The 22015-nt window shown below is 39.2% G+C and overlaps 1 protein-coding gene across 8 annotated transcripts in view; it reads left to right on the top strand.

The window, feature by feature from the left end:
* Positions 1 to 21028, top strand: part of SHLD2 (shieldin complex subunit 2) — a 32603-nt gene extending 11575 nt beyond the window's left edge. For 7 of the 8 annotated variants that reach the window (XM_079975626.1, XM_079975624.1, XM_079975623.1 and 4 more), the window contains 8 exons: positions 4456 to 6628; positions 7640 to 7747; positions 9373 to 9567; positions 10963 to 11097; positions 13591 to 13797; positions 14312 to 14546; positions 18978 to 19093; positions 20507 to 21028. In XM_079975626.1, the coding sequence (XP_079831752.1) occupies positions 5182 to 6628; positions 7640 to 7747; positions 9373 to 9567; positions 10963 to 11097; positions 13591 to 13797; positions 14312 to 14546; positions 18978 to 19093; positions 20507 to 20679 (2616 nt within the window). In that variant the 5' untranslated portion in view covers positions 4456 to 5181 and the 3' untranslated portion in view covers positions 20680 to 21028. Of the gene's footprint in view, positions 1 to 4455; positions 6629 to 7639; positions 7748 to 9372; positions 9568 to 10962; positions 11098 to 13590; positions 13798 to 14311; positions 14547 to 18977; positions 19094 to 20506 lie in introns of those variants that run through there. The other variant, XM_079975627.1, reaches the window with a different exon arrangement.
* Positions 21029 to 22015: the final 987 nt, after the last annotated feature.

Raw genomic sequence — 22015 nt, 5'->3', positions numbered from 1 at the left:
CAGCGCCTAGGGCTTGCCGATCGCATGGTCGACGGTTTGAATCCTCGCGGCGGGGTAAGCTCCCGTCTTTCAGTCCCAGCTCCTGCCCACCTAGCAGTTCGAAAGCACCCCTAAGTGCAAGTAGATAAATAGGTACCGCTTTATAGCGGGAAGGTAAACGGCGTTTCCGTGTGCTGTGCTGGTGCCGGCTCGCCAGAGCAGCTTCGTCACGCTGGCCACGTGACCCGGAAGTGTCTCCGGACAGCGCTAGCCCCCGGCCTCTTAAGTGAGATGGGCGCACAACCCTAGAGTCAGACACGACTGGCCCGTACGGGCAGGGGTACCTTTACCTTTACCTTATACCAAAAGCCAGCTTAGGTTCTGCTTGTTGCAGGTGATTAGATGGATATCGGTTGATTTCAGCTGAGGGTGTGGGCAAGGTTCTTGACTGGGTCTGTGTCATGATGTGCCTGCTTGACACTTGTCCTTTCTGATTTTATAACAAGGGTCAATGAATGCCTCATAGGCCTCCATGAGATGAAGCACAAAGCATTGCTTAGCATTATGGGAATGAGCTTCTGTGAGCATCAAGCTCATACGCACCTCCCTCCTCTTTCTTCCTCCTGCATGGCCACGAGTTCAAGCATTGTTTCCTGTTTTAAATTAACTGTGGTTTATTCTTGTGTCTTGTGGTTTAATGTTACTTCTAAACTCAACTGTTCTTGCTAATCTGAACGAGTGAGTACTTGCAGGTCTGATTAAAAACCAACTATTGTTCCTTCTAATCTAGGCAATTCTAGTGCACTGTCAAATTTATCATCTTTGGGGCAAGATGCTCAGGTGGATCAACAGTCTCTTGGATGAATCCAGTTATTTGGATTCAGGTATACAGTGGTACCTTGGTTCTTGAACGGCTTAATTGTTGAACAAATCGGTTCCCGAATGCCGCAAACTTGGAAGTAAGTGTTCTGGTCTGCAAATGTTTTTCGGAAGCCAAATGTCCAACCCAGCTTCCGCTTGAGTGCAAGAAACTCCTGCAGCCAATTGGAAGCCGCACCTTGGTTTTCGAATGATTTTGGGAGTTGAACGGACTCCCAGAACAGATTAGGTTTGAGAACCAAGGTACCACTGTACACACTTAGTTCTGCTGTGGTCACCTAGTTTAAAAGCATAGCATTAGATGCAAGATTGTATCCCCAGATTGTAAACATTTAATTCCAAAGCAACAGTTTTTCTTTTTATTATTGTATAGATTTAGCTACAGTCTTTGTGTAGAAGATGCAAAGCTATAAATAATGTAAAGTTCCCCTCTGATTATACAAAATCTCATTGAAAGTAGACATGGCTTGGGAGTGGGTGAAATTTTTGTAGCCTGCTTCTACATAGCAAGAATTGCATGAACTTCAGCCCAGGTAGCTAATGTGAGAGAGAGCCCCACAATCTTGGCATTGATATTCAGAGATTGCAGTCTGAATGAACATCTGTCAGCAGTGATTTGGAGTGCTGCCACTGAAGAAGTTTGTTCCCATCTGTGGTATCAACCTCTAGGAATGCTGAGTGAAACCAGCGTTCTTCTTTCTCCCTCTTTCCTGTTCCTCCACTGAAAGGGTTTGTTTTTAAAAAATTAAATCAGAGATTAAATTAAACCAGTGTGTTTTAATGAAATCTGAGATTATGATGATTTTGTCAGGTCAAGCATGGAGTGCTTTCTTTACTTAGGTGATCTTCTATTTCTGAATTGACCTTTGCAGGAACCTAATTTAGTGGGAAACATTCCCTGCTGTTTACAGAAAGTAGTTTAGTAGATATCTCTCTGTGTGTAGTACAGCTCCTCCTGTTTTTGTTAGTATGCTGTAAGTAGTGCTTCAATATAATGATAACCCTACTATTTGGGGAAAATGCATTTCTCCCAGAATCAAGCACAGTACAGCTTCTCCAGAGTTGTTACTGCTCTAGAGGCTCTATCTCAAATTGTTTATAGTATTTTGTTTCCTACTTTCAGGAAGTTCTTTAAGTTAGGAGGAATGAACAAATAATTGAAGTGCTATATCTACTAATAGTATTCACAGGTGCTGAGTTATGATGGCTATGTAATCTAAATGGTGCTCCTGAGAAAGAAGAAGGTATCAGCATGTTTAGAGGAACCCCTAGGTTTGTAATAGGGGAAAACTTTAGGAACAGCCCCCTCAGCCACCCAGCAGCCATAGGAGGCTACATGTATGTTGTGTGGGAGGCCAAAAGCAAGAGGAGATCATAGAATTGTAAAGTTGGATGAGGAATTGAATGGAGAATCCCAAAGGGAGACATTGTTGGATGACTAGAACCCTGAATAATAGTACTACACACTGCAACATTTTGTTGCAGTTCCCAATTGTATATTTTAGTTTCTCTTTGTTGGTAAGACAAAGCAGAGGTTGGATGGGTATCTGTCATGTATGATGTACAGTGGTACCTCGGGTTACAGACGCTTCAGGTTACAGACTCCGCTAACCCAGAAATAGTACCTCGGATTAAGAACTTTGCTTCAGGATGAGAACAGAAATCGTGCGGCGGCAGCGGGAGGCCCCATTAGCTAAAGTGGTACCTCAGGTTAAGAACAGTTTCAGGTTAAGAACGGACTTCCAGAACAAATTAAGTTCTTAACCTGAGGTACCACTGTAGTTGCAATTCCTGCATTGCAGGCGTTTGGATAGATGACCCTTGGGATCCCTTCCAGTGATAATTCATTGTGTATTTAAACTCTTGTACTGATAGTACTTCTATATGGCTATTGGTTTTAAATGTTTAAATGGATTGATTTTTTTTTTTTTTTTTTTTTTTTACAATGTGTAAACTGCCCTATGGGAAGAAGGGCTGGATAAAATTATAACAGAAATAAGTTAAATGTAATATACCAATGAACAAATGGGACAAGTGGTCTCAAACCTATGCTCTGTGGGGTTGACCTAAACAAATTATTTACTCTTGTCATTCCTCTGTCACTTTTGAACTCTACAACTCAGAGTTAGCAAATTCCATCCTGTTGATAGTAGGCCAGTGCCTAAAGTTTCATCATGCCTTTTGTCAAACACTGCATAACCTTTAATCTCTGCTTTGGCACTGCTGTTTCCAGCAGTATTGCATCTTTCTCAGAGTTTGTCGTTCATGATGACCTTGGCTGATCTTTTTCTTTTACCAGACCCATTTAAATCCTACAGATGTTATTTGAAAGCCTTAGCCTTGGATTAGGCAACACTGAATAGTGTTCTCAATTTCTCTTTTTTTACCTTCTGTCTACTTCATCCCTGCCATTATTTTCTCTTTATAAATTACCTATAAATACTGGGTTATTCTTTTTGTTACAGCTGAATGTCATCAACCCATGTTCTTCACTGTGCTGTTGAACTTGGAACTGTTTTAAAGTGTAATGTGGACAGTTGCTCATCCACAAGATCTATGAAGCCACAATAAATAATGTGTGCCTAAAGCACCCATACCCAATTGATCCTGCCCACTGCATCTCACAGTCCTCTTTCACTTTTGGTGTGCCCCTTTGTTCTGATTCTTCCTAAACTGAACTGCTTTGGTAATTAGAGTAAGCTTCTGATTTTTGGCTTTGATGCTGGGTTATAAATTGGTATTGTTATAATGAGGCCATTATTGGAATGTAGTTGAAATCTAATAAAAAATTTATTTCATAAAAAAAGGAATCTCAGTTTTAGATTCCATTTGAAATAAAACACTTGTCTATACTCAAGTTATACTTGTCTATAATTTTATTTTAATGTTGTATTTTATTTTTGTTTTTAAGTTTGTAATCATTCATCTTGTTTTTATTATTGCTTGTAAGCCGCTCTAAGCCCGGCCTTGGCTGGGGAGGGCGGGGTATAAATAAAAAAATATTATTATTATTATTATTATTATACTAGGGCAGAGAGTAAATAAATATGTTAGGGTAGGTTTAATATTGCTCCAGAACTGGATTGATTATAAAGTGTGTGTGTGTGTGTGTGTGTGTGTGTGTGTGTTTATGTTTATGTTTATGACTGTATGCCTCATATAAATAACTACCTGACATTCAGAAGACATCTTAAGGCAGCCCTGTTCAGGGAAGTTTTTAATCTGTGATATTTTACTGTATTTTTGGTTTCTATGGAAGCTGCCCAGAGTGGCTGGGGAAACCCAGCCAGATGGGAGGGGTACAAATAATAATAATAAATTATTATTATTATTATTATTATTATTATTATTATTATTATTATTATTATTATGTCATGCTACAATGTAGAGTCTACTCATAGTTTTCTAAGGATTTGGTGACCTCTGATGGGCAACTAAGAATATGGATTAAATGAGGGAAATGTTTCTTATTGTAACCTGCTCTGGGTTCCTCTTTAAGAAGGAAAATAGAATATAAATAATTGTTTTATGTGTTAAGTAATAAATGCTTAAGAATTTTATTGAGCATTGTGCTTGTTTTTTAAAAATATTTTACAGAAGATCAAAAATCTGGAATACGTATCAGAGATCTTGGGCTCCTGATTTCAAGTGGAAGCATTCATGATTGTGCGTGTTTTGCCATCACTTCAGAAAAATGCCAGATGTGAGCAGAAGCTGATTTCCAAAGTGCCAAGGAGCAGTGAACATCCAGATTTGAATAATATGTAAATCATAATATTTCAGCATAGAAACATGACTGAAAATTTTCATTGGTGATGTTGTCATCTCCTTGTCTTCATGTCTTTTAATAAACCTGGATATTTAACTAAAAGTTAACAAACACAGCTCAGTTTTAGAGACAATAGTACCGTATCCCTTAAGAAGTTTGATGCTGGTGAAGCATGTTTCCCAGGTTCACTGTGACTCTTTGCTAGGGACCAAAAAGTAATAAGGAACATCCCATAAAAGTCACATGGGTAGAAATGGCTGTTGGACACCATAGTGTTCTGGGCTCTTTAAAACACAAACTGTACCATTATTAAGTCTTTCAGTTGTAGGATACATCTCAGTTTGTAATGTTTTATTAGAGATACTTAACCACCTTCCAAAATCAGTAGGATGGAATTTTTTATTTGGGTAATTTGTATGAAATATTAATATTGCTACCCTTTAATGAATTGTTTGAAAAATGAAGAGTGATTATAAGTCACATTTTAAGCACTGTGTGTTAAATGAACTATTACGTTAAAAATTTCTTCATAATCAAAAAACGGAACTAACAGCATGTCTGCAGCACCTCAAATTCATATTTTCTTTGGTGCACCTAGCCTCCCAGCCTCATTAAAGACTTCTAAAGAAGAGAGGTTTTCAGCCTCTACTGCTGAAAAATGGCAGAAACTTTACTTTTCATTTCCTAAGGACACTTTTAAACTTTGTACTAGAAAATGTATGTGTCTTGAACATGTAGATCATCGGACACCGGATGATACAGAATTGACTGCTCAGTCCAAAGATCACTTCCCCCCAGATGGTGGGAAAGAATATGGGTTGACTGATGTTATGTTGACAGACTCTAGAGCTGGTGCTGGAAGAGTAAAATTACTCAGCAATGAAGCTAAGCACCTTCCATATCAGCAGCCTCTCACTGATATAAAAACAGGTGAACCAAGCAAGCAATCTGAAGATGCTGAAGAAGGTACCAGTAAGATGCATAACCACCATACTATTCCTCCCTTGGCTTCTAGTACCGAAAAGTTTAGCAGAGGTCTGGAGTCTATAGGACAGGATGATAAACCATCAGATGTTCAGTGTGCTCATTACCAGCTCTTGAATCAATACTTGGAGGGATGTTTCCCACTAGTAATGAAAGAATCAAAGACTGGAAAGCCACTAAATGTGTATTCAAATCTTCCAGTATCAACAGACACTGAATTCCTTAGTATTCTGACTTCAAGCCAAGTTGCTCTGCTTTCAGGAGGGCATGCTATAGGACAAAATGAAACACAAAGCAAATCTACAAAGGCGAGTGGAACAGAATTGGATGGACTTTGTAGGAAAGATGAAGCATCCACAGAACTGCATATTCAGTTAAATGAAAATGGTGGTTTGTGTGCAAATATCACTGATACAGATAGCTCTCTTGAACTGTTTGACTTTGATAGTACCGTGAAAAGCAACTCGTATTTGAGAGAAAATAGCTTTCAAGAAAATGCTGATATGCCTACAGACCATTTGTGTTCATCTGATGATAAACCTAAGAAAGAGGTACCGGTACATTATATTGAACCATGGAAGAAAGGAATATTGTGTTCTCAAGTCAGCAACTCTTCTAAAAGATCTCAAACATCTGAAGATATTTCACCAGCAACTTACATGTCACTTGGAGACCAACAGCAATCAAAGAAAGCCAAATTGATTAGTTCTCCAGTTTGTGCAGTTCCACAAATAGAGCAACTGAGAATTTCAGGGTTTAAGAAAGTTTTGAAACACCCATCCCTGCTTAAAGACTGTTTATGCAAAGGTCAGAAGTACACCGTCTTAGTCACAGTTCTACATCCTTGCCATATTAAAGAAATACAAACAAAGCCAGGATCTAAATTGTCCTCAAGAGTCCCCCTAGCCACAGTCGTAGTTTTTGATCAGTCTGAAGTACAACGAAAGATTGCATTGTGGAGAGCAGCAGCATTTTGGTCACTTACAATGTTTCCTGGCGATATCGTACTATTCACAGGTGAGGGTTAAAATGGCGCTTATCAGTTTATTATGACATAGGAAGTATTTTAGATAGCGAACTGGTCGATGGTCTATACCTTTCTGCTGAGTCTCGGGTACAATGTTAAGTGTCTCCTGAAACACATTCCCTATTGTAAGCACATTTATAAAAATTACACTACAGCTATAGAGATGTGGTAGAGGAGTTGCTCTCCAGCTCCACCCTACAATTAATGCTTCCTAGCTATTTGGAACATCCAAGAAACCTCTATCAAACAATATCATGACAATGCATAATCTATTACCCTCCGCTCCCCGCATTTGTTTTTAATGCTGCCTCAATTCAAGGCAGCAACTGAATTGGAACACAATTAAATAAGGGATTTTTCTTTTCTCAACATGCATCTGCTCAGTTTGGATGATCAGAAACAACCTTTGCACTCACTTCTCCTTCCCTCGCATGTGGCATCACTGTCAGTTTGCAGCTTAACGATAAGCATGATTTGCTGTTGCATTGGAATTGAAAAGCATTTAGTGTTTGCCCTCCAAAGTCAGGGTTTGAAGTGAGTTTCTGATTTTTGTTTGAAGGTCAAGTGCTGATCAGTGTTTGCCACAATGATGGAGGAGAAAAAAAACAGTTGGTGGCTCAATTCATAAAAACATGGATTGGAGGCTTGGCAAAACTCTTATGCTATCTCCGAAGACTCAACTTTGAAAAATCATTCTTTTTTTCCATCAGAACTGTATTTACTGTTGCCCTAACAGAAACTGGCAGTTGTGAAGGGTTCTCCACAATGTGTTTTGAAGCCAAAATTTGGATTCAAAGCTGGACTTTTAATATTACCATATCTTTGCCCAATTCATACAGACTAAATATATAAAAAGTCATGCAAAGCTTGAACAACTTGGTGGTGGCTTTCAGTTTTTGAACAGGGGCTAGTCCAGTTTGTAGATTTGAAGTGGGATATGTCTGTGTCATCGTTCTCCGCCCCCCGGTGACCTGGACTGAGGTTTCTTCTCTTCATTGCAGATGTGATTATAAATGAGAATCGCTGGAATGGGGAAATATTGCTGCAGTCAACGTTCACTAGTCGGTTATTGAATCTTGGAAGCTGCTCGACTATTAATCAGAACAAATGTGAGCTTTAATACTTTGCATACAGTGAATTTTGTCCCAATTCATGATTTCCTTAATAATTTAAATCTAGTCTTTCCCAAACTTTCTTGAAATGGTTGCATAATATCTGTCAGATGGCAGTGGTGGTTGCTCGTGAGTAACTAGGCAGGACTCAGACCTGTCTTACAGGTTTTATTTTAGTACAAACTATTTACAGTGCAGAGCCACAAGTTCATGTCTACCTCAATCGCTAGCAGAATCCAGGAGTGCTTGTTTCCTGGACCTCCCCCAACATAAAAGTCTCATTACGCCCAGCCATTTCCTTCCTTCTTTGCACTTTAGACTTCTGCGCAGGGTGGGTGACGGAAGGGGCATGCTTCCTTCCTGGCTGGCTTGGCCAGGAGCGGTACTGAGGCTCCCACCAGCATCCTCTGGTCCTTTCACCTCTTCCCCACTGGAGGTGGGGCTTTCCTCATCACCGGAAGAGGAACTGCTTCGCAAGATTTTCGGGCGCTCCCTGTAACACAACTGCCCCTCTGTTTCCTGCCCCTGTTCTGATGGCAGTTCCCTGACAATATCACTTCTTTTACTAAAGTTCATACCCTTCAGACAAATTTAATCCAAATATTTAATGCACGAGGAGCACTAGAATGTGTGTGGCATACCTATGACTCAATCAAACATTTTTCTACATGAAATGCGCATGTTATATGCTTGTCCACTTACCTTCTTCCCTATCCTGCTGTCCCCAATAATACTTCTGTATTCCAATATCTACCTGAATTTCAATCTAGGTTCAGACATTAGGTTCAGGGAAGGCATGGGTGCAGGTGATGTGATTGAGCATCAATTTCTGTCTGCTGATGAGAAGAGCTGAGGATGCTCTCGTAGAAAGAAATTGAACAGGGCCAATGTGATAAAAAAAATCCTGAATAAACACACCGTACTCATCAGATAAATGATGCCTTTTTTAAACACATGAATCACAGTGGCAGCATTCACACATCGTGGTAAACCACATGGCAGATGTGCAGAAGGCTCTTTCATTCCTTCCCTCTAGCCAGCAGTAGCAGCAAACCATGATCCCTGGAGAATCATGATTTGTTCCACAGCAAACAAGCCATGGTGTTATCAAGGTTTGTGTTTGGTTTACTAATCAAGGTTTGTTTGGATGAAACAAGCTATGGTATAAGCTTGGATACAACAACATGGATTGTTGCTCCCACTGGTTAGTGGAGAGGAACCAAACTATGTTTTACCCTGATGTACAAATTGTTCCTTTATGAGTGCCTTCTGAGTGGTATTAAACTAAGTTTTACTCAGTAGAGCCGCTGAAATTCACGAACATGACTAAGGTCCATTAATTTCATTGGGCTTACCCTCAGTAAAACTTAGTTAACTATCACTTCTGAGATTGTATTTGCATTGAATATATATCTTTTAAATTTATTTCTAACTGCTTAGAAGCTTATTTTGGCATTAAGTAGTACATATTTTTTAAATTATTATTTCTGAATTAAGTTAAGGACATTGCTAGTTATGCTTGCAAGTGATATTTTGGTCTGGGATTACCATAGGTGAAACATACAGCCCCCCTGCCCAAAAATTAGAGAGATTTTAAAATTTTTATATATGTTCTTTTCTAGTCTCGCATATAGTGGATGTTAATATTCTCCAGGATTTGCTGGCATATGTGTCTTCCAAGCAAGCCTATCTTCAAGCTCTCCCCCAAAGGCAGACCCAGACTTTGAACAATATACAACATATTCAACTAGATCAGCTCAAACCAGATAGATTGGTGCACACAATAGTGAAAATTATCAACATCACTGTGCTGTCAGGTGAGTTGACTTTTTAATCCTATATTTCACTGGGGCTGTATCTTAAGATTGAAAAGAATAAGGTGGACATGGTAGTTCCCTAGCTACAGATTTTAAAAACCTAAGAGTAGACCTTGAAATGATACCTCCCTCCAACTTACCTGTCTGAGAGAAAACAGCCACTAAGCATGTTAATACAAATATTTTTTCTGTGACATCTTTCTGTCCTCTCACTAAATACTTAAACAGACTTTGCAGATCCCTCTTAAGAAAGGTGGAGCATGGTACCTGAAATACTACAGATAAGAAAATGGTCATTGTTTGATTTATGAGACTACCTGAAGTTTCCTTTCTTACAAATAATGTTTCCGTTTGCTAGGTATTGAGAGCCCATCTGATTTAACAACATACCTTACTAGTGAAGCTAAGCCAGTGATTTCGGTGAGGTGGCTCACACGGCTAACGACAGAGCCATGTGCTCTGTCCCAGATTCTTCAGTATTAATGATTAATAACATAGATAAGAATTGACGATAGGTCTAGATTTCCTAAAATGAGTGTATGATGGGAGAGCTATTACCTGGCATTCTCAGAGGGCAAAAATAATAGCATGTTCCTTTCACCAGCTCATCTTTTTAATCGATGTAGCACCTTCCTTGTTCCAAAAGTGAGATCCTCAGAATGCACAGATATTTCTGACATTCTGAAAGAAATGCCTTCTGAAACTGATTAAGGGTTAACTCAAAGTATTCACTGTAATACCTGTTTTCAATTTTGTTCATTTTGGAAACAGGTTATTGATTGATTCATCGATTGATTGCATTTATATATGTAGCATCACACATAAAAGAGTTGATGCTTGTTAATGAATTTTCATCCTGTTTGAAAGGAAGCTTTTATGTCCAGGATGCAGAGTACTATATGGCTTATTCCATGTGCCCAAAGACTTATTTTTTTAAAACATCCCTTCATGTTCCACATAGTAATCCCTTTTCAAGACCAAGGGGACTTTCAAAGTACATTGTGATCTGGCATGGAGATCTGCTGTTCAAAGGGGGAAGGTCAAAACCAAAAGTAGTTCATTGTGTTGTAGTCTAAAACAGCATATAAATACAATATATTCGATGGGGCCAGGTCACTCAATGTTTGGGAAAAGATTTTCAGGAAATGTTGATCAACCATTAACTTGTACCATTTCCTAATTGTGGTTCATAATAGTTTCTGAAAATATGATTGTTTAATATGGTGTAGTTAACCAGGTTCCACCTGATGCATGTTTAGCTGAATTGTTAGTTTTCCCCTCTTGCATATAATTTTATGTGTCAAAATTCTGCTTTACCTAACATCAGTACCCTCAATTACTCCCCCTTCAACTTCTATATAAATCACGTTTGCGTTTGCAATATTTTATCTTTAGAATCTACATACAGTTACAAAGGAGAAACAAAAAGAAAAATTATTTTAACAGTGGAACAAATCAAGGACCAGCATTATGTCTTGGTGTTATGGGGTGCTCTATCGGCTCACTGTCCTCAGCTTCAAAGGAAAAGAGGTAAAAAGTCACTACTTGTTTTAATGCAATATTTGTGGAATTCTTTGTGTAATCCATTGACATAGGGCAACAGAAGGGAGCAAACAGTATGTTATCATTTGACCCTAATCTCCTTTTTGTTTGAAATGGCTATCTCATACTTTATAATACAAATGCTTGTCAAATATATGGCTGATTTCTTACTTCTGACATAGCAATAGCAATCATTTTTGCAACTGTTTCAGTTTGTTTCCAAATAGTTACTAACTAGTTAAAGGCTTTTGTGTTAAGCAACACAAATTCACACAGTAGTCTTGATTTATGTTAGAACTAGCAAACTGCCTATCGTTATGTGATATATTTCCATGTATATTGCAGGGTCATCTTGTGTGTTCTCCTGTGTGTCCCTGTGCAAAAATATTAAGATTTCTGCTCTTTAAACAACTGCAGGTAGCTGACTGCTTTTTATAGCATTTATTTCAAGCTCTGTGTCAGGACTGGTCGTTGTCCTCTTCAGATCACCACACAAACGCTTCTTGTTCTTTTATAACTTTTTATTGTGTATTAACAAAATAATCTTATAAACAGTTCTTAACTATTATTCCTCAGAGTCACTTATTTCAGATACCTTCTGAGCTCTGCTTCTCCATGACCAGCCACTCTCAAAATGGCGAAGGCGCCCTTCCCTTCGCTTTCTCGCTCTTTTTTTCTAACCTCCTGGCTAGAGCTGGCCTGTATCTCTCCTCCTCCGAATCTGAGCTAGAACTTAACCCTTGCCTTTCCTGGGAACAGCCGGTCCCTCCCTGTTGTTCCTCTTGCTCCCTTCTATTAGATTCACTGCTCTCCTTCCCCCCTTGGGGAATGCTTTCTCCCTCTGAGAAACTGAAAACTTCTAACTCTTCCCTGACACTCTGCATTGTTAAATTAAGGCAAAGAAATCTAGCATTGTGCCCTTCTTTGTCATTCAACCTTGCAATTTAATCTACAGTTAGTTTTGTGAGTAATTTGAAATTTCAAACAATTTGTGTTTAATCATTAAAGGACTCTATCCGGAAGGTAAGATAAGACTTGTGTTCTTAACTGTCCAAATATCCATCTCTGTTGAAAAATCCTAAATGTTCCTATCAAGACTACCAGGATCAGGAGTTTACTTCATGCCAACCAGGGTTGTAGGTCATGACAACTGAGCATTATGACTGATTCACCATAGAGCAGCATGTGGTGGTCATTCATAGTACTACTGAGCATAGGAAAATAGTTCAGCATACAGAGGTCATTTCTGTTGGAAATCAAAATATTTACAAGCCATTATTTCATTATAAATACATTAATTATGTGAGAGTGTAATCTTGAGCACGTTCCTCAGAAGATATAGTAACATTTATTCTGCATATAAAGAAGTGTTCATATGTATTGAAATTGAAATACCACTATCTTTTGTTGCAAGGATTGTAAAGAGATGTTGTGCAGTGGTTTTGGTCATGATCTGTAAGCCAGGAAATTGAAATCTCTTCCCAGCTATGAATATACTAGGATAGGAGACCTTTAGCGGTTGCCTTCTCTCAGCTTGATTGTAATGAAATAGTCATCCAATGGAAGCAAGCGCAAACCATGCAATACGTGACCTGTGTGGGAATTGACCATATGATATGTGTCTATGTCATTGGCATAGCTGTCAACTTTTTCCTTTTTTTAAGAGAAATTCCCTTATTCCAAATAGGATTCCTCTCAAGAAAAGGGGAAAGCTATGGTCATGGGTAGGCAAACTAAGGCCCGGAACCGGCCCAATCGCCTTCTAAATCCAGCCCACGGAGGGTCTGGGAATCAGCATGTTTTTACATGAGTAGAATGTGTCCTTTTATTTAAAATGCATCTCTGGGTTATTTGTGGGGCCTGCCTGGTGTTTTTACATGAGTAGAATGTGTGCTTCTATTTAAATTGTATCTTTAGGTTATTTTTGGGGAATAGGAATTCGTTCATTTTTGTTTTTTTCAAAATATAGTCCGGCCCCCTGCTGAAAAAGTTTGCTGACCCCTGGTCTATGTGATTTGGATTCTAAAGGCATTGGCCCTGTGCAAACTTTCATTGGCTGAGGAACCTGTGGCCCTCCAGATGTTGCTTGACTACAGCTCCTAGCATCCCTGTCATTGGCCGTGCTGGCTGGGACTGATGAAAGTTGGGGTCTAGCAGCATCTGGAGGGCCACAGGTTCTCCACCCCTGCTTTACGTTCATACATGGGACAGATGCATTTGGTGAGTAGGATGGGTTGGTCCTGATGTGACTTCCTCCACCACTCATAGCATCTCCCAAGCAAGATGTTTGTGTAAACTAGGCAAATTTATCTGGTTTGTAAACACTCGAAATGCTGTGTATTTATTTTTTGCATACAGCATTGAAGGTATTCCTCTTTTTTATCATCTCTGAAAGTGCACTATTCCATCCAAAGTTTTCTGTGGCTATTAACAAGGAATTAGAATCTAAAATTCTAAGTGGCGTTATTATTTTCTTCTTAGACCACATATGGGAATTCAAATACCTATTTGTAAAACACAGTCCTATCTCTGGTGAACTCGAATTGCATACAACACCATGGACATCTTTGGAGTGCCTCTTTGATGATGATAGAAGAGCTATTGAGTTCAAAGAGAAGTTTCAGAAGGATGTCAGATCACTGATGGGTATAACTACTCTTGCTGCACTTCTGGAGGAGAAATGTTCTGGTGAGATTTTCATTCTTTTTTCCTCCTTCTTTCTAAGGGAGTGGGAGTCTCTTGCTCCTTTATTAAATTGTACTGAAGAGCTTTGAGGGGGCAAATTACAGCAATTAAAAATAAAAAAGGAGCACACAATGCCAAGTATCTAATTAAATTAGAGTTGTCCCACATCTGTGCAATCCTGGTGATTGAATGCCAACCCAAAGGGAAATAGGTTTAATGCTCTTTCAAGAAGTATATGGACCATTAGGAGAAGAGAGGTCCATGTTTCACTCCCTGTGTCCTTGTTGATCTAATTTGGTTCAGTGAAGAAGAGCTGCTTAGGCTGCAATCTAACATACTTTAAAGACAATCCAATTGAACTCAGTGGGGATTACTGTAGACTAAGATTAAGATTACAATAAGATTAAAATTAATTTACATGATAGTGCAAGTAGCTACCATTATTCAGTTAGCAATAATGATTTACCTGTTTTCTTGGCGGCAGAAGAAACTAGACAACTCCTTTATGTTTCCATAGGAATGATCCAAGTGAAAGCCTGCATCTCAGAGTTGAAGTTTGCTCTTGCCTCTTCTCCACATGGACAACTTGTCTTTGATTATAAAACATCACTGCAGCAGATATTTGCTTCTCTTACTCAGATCACCTATGCGGGCTGTGCAAAATGTAGACTTGAACTACAGATAGATGATAACAAGATCTACAAACAGTGTGTTAGCTGCTTACCCTCTAATAAAGTGAAGATATTCTACAGGTAAAAAAGTGTGTGTATAATGAATGAATGAATGAATGAATGTGTGAGTGAGTGAGTGAATGAGAATCAGTTGACGGTAGCTGCCATGTTAATATATTAATCTGGCCCGCAGGTGTATTATTGTGAAAGGGGATACATTTTATTTATACTTCTACATTCTCTCCATAACATTGTTTTAAAGGGAATCAATCCAGTATGGTGAAATGCTCCCAGGGTCAGATTGAATCAATTACGTTCACTGGGCTTGTGGTTTTCTGTCACCCTACTCTTACTGCTTTGGTATAAATGAGTAGTAGAAAAACTGATAATACTTTGTGTTAGTTTTTCACAGAGGGTTGAAGGGTAATAGATTCTTCTGGTAGATGAAGACGAATCCTATGGAAGGGTAAATGTACAGCTGTGTGCCTTGACATCCCCATCCTGTTGCAGCCCATAGCAATAGGCACCTTGTGGAGGAGCCAAGTGTCTCACACCCCTTTCTGGGAATTACAAGATTAGCAGGCCAGGTTATAAATGCAACCTTTTAATATAAGCATTGTTTACACCATTTAAATATTGAACATGTTTATGGTGTATAAACCCGAAAGACCATCAAGTTCCCTTTTAAAGTATTAGTTTAGTTTTTATGTCCTTCCCTATACCAAGCAAACAATGTTGTGGTGCAACAGAATAAAAACACCTCAGTCTAACAGAAACTGTGTTTGGTCAGTGTTACAGAACTAAGTGTTAATGCATATATTTGTATAAATTACTATTACTTCATTACAAAGTGTGATCTTTGGGCTGTTTCAGCCAAAGTCCATCCCAGTCACACAAGGACTTCAGCTTGTGCAACAGAACTTCCCCTTACACTCCTCTCTTCCAAAGGGAACCCCCAAGAACAGCTTTGGTGTACATGCAGGGGGAGGAGTTGGCAAGTTCCATTGCACAGGCAGAAACAGGATATAGAAACGGAATGATTTCATTGGATAGAAATCTCTATTTTTATCTGTCTGTTTTGGTGATTCCCATGGTAATAAAAGTTGCTGACAGAGCTTGAGGCTGAAGTCCAAAAGGTTTATGGGTACCAGTGTAACACAGAGACCCCTGGAAAACTGTTGGAGCAGCAGTTCATTAAAAACTAGAAACAGCATCATGTTTTAAGAATAATTCAGCAACTTCAGTTGGAAGAGAAACCTCACAACAAACACTAGGTGGCAGTAGTGGATAGTTTATGCACGTGGGAAACCCCCGCCCCACAAAATCCACAGATGCATCTGACTTTATTATATATAGGAATAGCTGATATTTGAGGTGGTCTCTTTCAGAAATGTTAAGGGCTTTGTAGCAACTCTGCAGTTAGCATTCACATGGAGACAATTTACTGTAGAGAGAGGCAAATGGCAGGTTTGTCCATAGTCTTATACACTGAATTATGTACAACATAATTTTGTACCTGTCTGCAAGAGAAGTATAGAAAGCCTATTATGAAAATCCTATTTGAAAGGGTTTCTTAAATGAATTTATCACCTACCGATATTTCTTTTGCCTATTAGATTTGTTGAAAGGCAAATACTGGATCGGATTTGCATTTATGATTATGGATTCTTGTCTAGTTTAAGGAACTGCATGCAACAATTAAATTAACATGACATTTCTCTTTCCTGGTCCACTTAATTGCTCCTTAGGTTTCTACAGCTTATTTTAAACTCTGCAGCAAGGATTGAAAATAATGGCATGGCAGGCAGTTCAGAATGTAAAAGTGTGCCTTGCAGTTCTCTTTCTCTCCCTGTATGTATATTAATGTCAAGTTTCTATTTCAGGTGTGGGTATGTGAATTTACATCCTGCCTTCCGTCTCGCTCCTCCCAAAAATGGAATTTAAAATATTGTAATTGTTAAAATCTGATTGTTGTAGTAAAACCAAATAATAGTTACATCTAAAGGTAAAGGGACCCCTGACCGTTAGGTCCAGTCATGACCGACTCTGGGGTTGCGGCGCCGAGGGAGCCGGCGTACATGTTGCCAGCATGACTAAGCCGCTTCTGGTGAACCAGAGCAGTGCATGGAAACTCCGTTTACCTTCCCGCCGGAGCGGTACCTATTTATCTGCTTGCACTTTGACGTGCTTTCGAACTGCTAGGTTGGTAGGAGCAGGGACCGAGCAGCGGGAGCTCACCCCGTTGCAGGGATTTGAACTGCCGACCTTTTGATCGGCAAGTCCTAGGCTCTGTGGTTTAACCCACAGTGCCACCCACATCCCAATAGTTACATCTACAGGCCTTTAATTTCCTGTAGTGGTTTTGACTTTATAAGAGCATGACTTTTGGTGAAATCTTTCCCAGTGACCTTATCAGGAACTGATAATGCTGTAGTTAGAAGCCAGTGTCCTGTGTTAATTATTTAGTATATTTCGAAATTAAGCATCTCAACCTGCTTCTCTTTGAAATTGCAATTTATTTGTAGTTGATTAAAAGTATAAGTGGGGGACTGAAATAGCTGCTCAGCTGCCAGCCGATTTGGTTCACCTTAATTGCTTGCATACAGAGAGCGAACTGATTAAGCACCACTATTAGTCAAGTGTTTGGAACTTCAAAGCTGAGAACGTCCTTGACTCAAGAAGCCAAAAGTTAGATATGCTTGAGTATACTTTCCCCCCTTGAATTTATTCTGAATCACATGACCTGTTTGAAGGGTCAGCTGCAAACATGTATTTAATTTTTATTTATTTTAAAAAGCTTAGTCTTATTGCTCTACTTCTCCCCCCCCCCCCGGACTCTGTGTATTTGAACAACAAATGGAGGTGTTCATAAGTATAGAGCTTCATAAATGAGTGGTGCTATTTTCTTTGGGAAATTATAAAATGTTGTCTTTAGGCACAGCCCTCTTTGAGACTGGATGGTCTCTAAGATCATTTCAGTTTTCAGTTATGGGGTAGAGAACAAGATTCATAGCAAGTTTCAGATGCCTGTCCTTTGACATTTTCAAGATTTTAACTGCACTACAGTTAAACTGTTTTATTTAAATACAGCTTAAAAACTAACAGTATAACTGCACCATAATCTCTCCCCCTTGCAGCCCCTAATAAGCGCTCAACTGTGTAGTTGGGAGATTCTCAAGAGCAGGCTTCCTCAACCTCAGCCCTCCAGATGTTTTTGGCCTACAACTCCCATGATCCCTAGATAGCAGGACCAGTGGTCAGGGATGATGGGAATTGTAGTCTCAAAAACATCTGGAAGGCCGAGGTTGAGGAAGTCAGCTCTAGAGCAAGGGAGTTGCAATTGATAAGCTCCCCAAACTGTATTTTATTGTGGTTAACTTATAATACCTCAGAATAACCAGGTATATGTACTCCCCTCCCTATATAAGAGGCTGAGTCAAAAGAACAAAGGTATTGATTGCATTTCCCCAAAGATTCTCAACACAGTGGTGCCTCGCAAGACGAAAATAATCCGTTCCGCGAGTCTCTTCGTCTAGCGGTTTTTTCGTCTTGCGAAGCATCCCTATTAGCGGCTTAGCGGCTATTAGCGGCTTAGAAAAAGGGGGGGAGGGAATAAACTCTCAAGACTCGCAAAACGTTTTCGTCTTGCGAAGCAAGCCCATAGGGAAATTTGTCTTGCGAAGCGCCTCGAAAAACGGAAAACCCTTTCGTCTAGCGGGTTTTTCGTCTTGCGAGGCATTCGTCTTGCGGGGCACCACTGTATAGAGATCTCTCTAAGCAACAATGCAGTTGAGCTTATGCCTACGGATCCTTGTTCATCTGGAATTACAGGGGCTTGAAAATATGAGCATATAATTTCGTGGCAACCTTTTGAACAGAGGCTTTTCTTTTTAGAAATTTAACACTGTTCTTCCTAATACGTATTTTATTATTTAAAATGCCCAAATCCCTGATATTCAAGTACATGAGATCTAGAAGGAATTAAAAATTCTTCACTTAATCATAGTTTCCCCTCTTGCTCATGTCTGGAATATCCAAATAGTGTTGCAGTCACTCTGGCTGTAAGTATTCAGCTTCTAAAGTGTCTTATAAATATATTACCACTTTAAAATACAAGGAAAGGCTACTGAAACAATACACTAGCATATTGTGTAGAAGCAAATTTTGCCTGCTTGTTCAATCAAGGTACCTTACCGAGTCGTTAAATCAAGATAATGCAAGAAAAAAGAACTTGTCATGGATAACAGTATGTGACTGAATGTGATAATACTCTTAATTATCTTATCCTCAGGTTTATTGAAAAATTAACCCATTAAACACAAGCACTGACAGGACACGTATTTTAAGTACGCTTAATTAGTATATTGATTGTTAAACCCCATATTGATATTTTTTATTGTTTATGTAGAGAATTATGCAGAAAATCTGGTTTAATATGCTGACTGTTTCTGTAATAAACATTGACTTGACTTGACTTAGTACTGATAGCACTTTTCCTGTTTCCTCCTTTAGACCTGCACTGATGACTATAGAGGATGGGAAATGTGATGTGTCCGTTCAAGTGGCGTCAGAACTAATGGAGAAAATGTTCCTCAATATTCCAGCAGAGTGGCTGAACAAGGCTATAGGTAATGCACTATGAATTACAGTGGTACCTTGGATTACATATGCTTCAGGTTACATATGCTTCAGGTTACAGACTCCGCTAACCCAGAAATAGTACCTCGGGTTCAGAACTTTGCTTCAGGATGAGAACAGAAATCATGCTCCAGCGGTAGCAGGAGGCCCCATTAGCTAAAGTGGTGCTTCAGATTAAGAACAGTTTCAGGTTAAGAACGGACCTCCGGAACAAATTAAGTACTTAACCTGAGGTACCACTGTATTTGTGTAACTGAATAAAAAAAGCATACAGAACTTAGTGATCAAATGTTTGCAGCTATTCAACTTCTACTTATGTGAAGTGGGAGTTCTCCCTAATGCCAGTCCTTGAAAAAAAATCCTCATTAAACTTAAACTGGGAGAGGTTTATTCAGGTGTTTCTCCGACAGAGACATACCAGCTATTCTGGGAACTTCTTCCACCCTGGGGGCAGAGGCCTGGTTTGCATGCTCCATTAAACCATAGTTTGCTGCTCCTGGCTCTGCCATGTGTGGGGGAAAACAAACTAGCCTGGCTTGTTGCAACATGCAAACACAGGTGTCATGGGTAGGTAAGTTGAGGGTTATGTGGTCTGAGAGGGTAACCTGGGCCAATGGGAACGTTACTCCCTTTTCTAAATATATTGCAGCCTGACAATCTTAAAGCCCGTATCTTGTGCTTATCCCTGTCTCAGGCCTCTTTCCTTTGCTTTTCACAATATCTTGGTAGGCAGATATTGGCTCTAGCATGAGAAAAAATGGTATAAAACAACATTTGCCTTTTGCCCCTTTGCACCCCTGCTATCTTGTTTTACTTTGGCTTGCTTTTATAACAAAAGCACACAAACCAGCTTTGGCCTTGAGGTGTGGTCACAAATGAGGAAGGAGTAAAGCTCTCACAAGTACCAAACCATAGTGCAAGCAATGGTTTGATGTTATGTGTTAACTAGGCTGTAGATTACTTCGCTAAGTGAATTATTAACTACTGTTTTGCATCTTCTGAATGCCATTGAACAGTGTATCAGCCTTTCTACTTTAGAGAACCACAGGAGTATGGGGTGGTGCTTCTGTGAGTATTCTGCAGACAACCACTGTGCCCCCTTGTACAGTCATGGGGTTTCCTCAATATTAACCAAGAATCCAATGTCAGTGGCAGGCTTCACTCTTTCTGAACACTTATATTTTTAAATTTTAGATAGTTGTGAATGGATTACCCTGTTTTACTGAAAGTCACAAAATGTTTCATATTGTTCTAAAGGAAAGATTATTGGGGGAGCCCTGTTAGAGCTTATTTTTCCTGATCATGTATGAGGAGGCTTGTCCAGGAAGCATAGCTTATCTTGAGTGTAAACTGGAAAGGAGGTGTGTGATAATAATGTTTGAACCATTCATTGTTTCTTGCAGCACCTTCTTTAGAGACCACATACGGCATGATAGTAGCAGATCTGTGTCATTCGCTGCTCACAGACACACAAGCATCCTATATTTTGGAAATCAGGAGCCATTTTGTACTGGATGAAAATAGCTACCCTTTGGAGAAGACTTTCAATTTGCTGGATTTTCATCTTGATCTCTGAATATATATACTGAAATGAAATTTATTTTTAATGATTTATGAAATATCCCAGGTTTTGTATTTTTATAGATACCCTTTGTATTATTTATGAGCAGCAATTATTTCTGTGCAAGATCCTTCTGGTAATTATTATGAAACTAGCTTTTGTGACTAATATTGCTCTTGCCATTATTTTTCTTCTAGAAGAAAGATTAATTATTGGGGTATTTTGAAAACATCCAGTCAACATTTTAAATGTCTTACCTAAAAAGCTCTTTTCCCTACTCCACCTTTCCATATGAACCCCAATTTTCTTACCATTTTTTACCATTGTACAGTGATATTTATAATAAAATTCACTTTTGAAAGTAGATGTGTACTACTCTGGTCTGATCTTTCTTTATTCCTCTGAAGAGCCTTTCATGGACTTGCAGATTGTGACTTCAGCTATTTTTTAACAAATCAAATAAAACTGTTGACTAACACTTCTGCATTCATACCAGAAATCTCTCATTTCCTGGATTGAAGTTAAATGTCGCTACAGAATTGCAGACGTGTTCCAAAGCAAACACTTGTTTCTATAGTAACATTCAGAGAAAGAAAGAAAACAATTCAAATTATATTTCATTTAATAGAAATCTAATGAACACATGCTGCTACCACCGCCACAAAAGCAGATCCGTTTATTAGGCTTGTTCTTTGTGGGGCAGGGGGATCAATGTCTAAACTACAGCCTTAAATTGCTTTAACAATCATTTCCTCTCCCCAGTGAGCCTTAAATTGCTTTAACAATCATTTCCACCCCCCAGTGTATCCTTGAACCTCTAGTTGTTGTGAACTTTGGATGGTTGGTAGTGGCCCACCGACATTTCAGTCACATGAGAACAAATGCCCACAACTGAAGCAACAAGAAGTCAGCATGGGCTAAGGTAGAGACTTTTTCTCACACACTGAATGGCTCTGTCTCATGACTCCCTTGAGTGTGTGTTGTAACTTGAGGAAAAATGCAGAGCGAGATTCTGAGAAGCTTTATCACCACAATCAGAAGCAATTACTTGGCTGCTGTTAACCACTTGGCGTGCAATTTTTGCCATCTGAGTGGCTTCCCTGAATATACAAGGACTTTCCTTTAAATGTCTCTGATTGGATTCTTCCTATCCATCATGAGGCAGCTTTCAAAATGCTCAAAGGGGTGGCTGTGGGTCTCACAATTAATTGTGTTGCAACAGGCCAATGCTTAAGGGCAAACTCAGTCCTATGATAAGGAACCAGCAGGAAGCAGCCCTAAACTGACACCAACTCACTAAACAGAGCCTAGCATCTTATGAGAAGCAGACTACAGTTACCAGAATAACACA

Source organism: Podarcis cretensis (assembly GCF_951804945.1).
Source record: "Podarcis cretensis genome assembly, chromosome: 5".
Taxonomy (NCBI): domain Eukaryota; kingdom Metazoa; phylum Chordata; class Lepidosauria; order Squamata; family Lacertidae; genus Podarcis; species Podarcis cretensis.
This window is presented reverse-complemented; position numbering and strand designations above follow the sequence as displayed.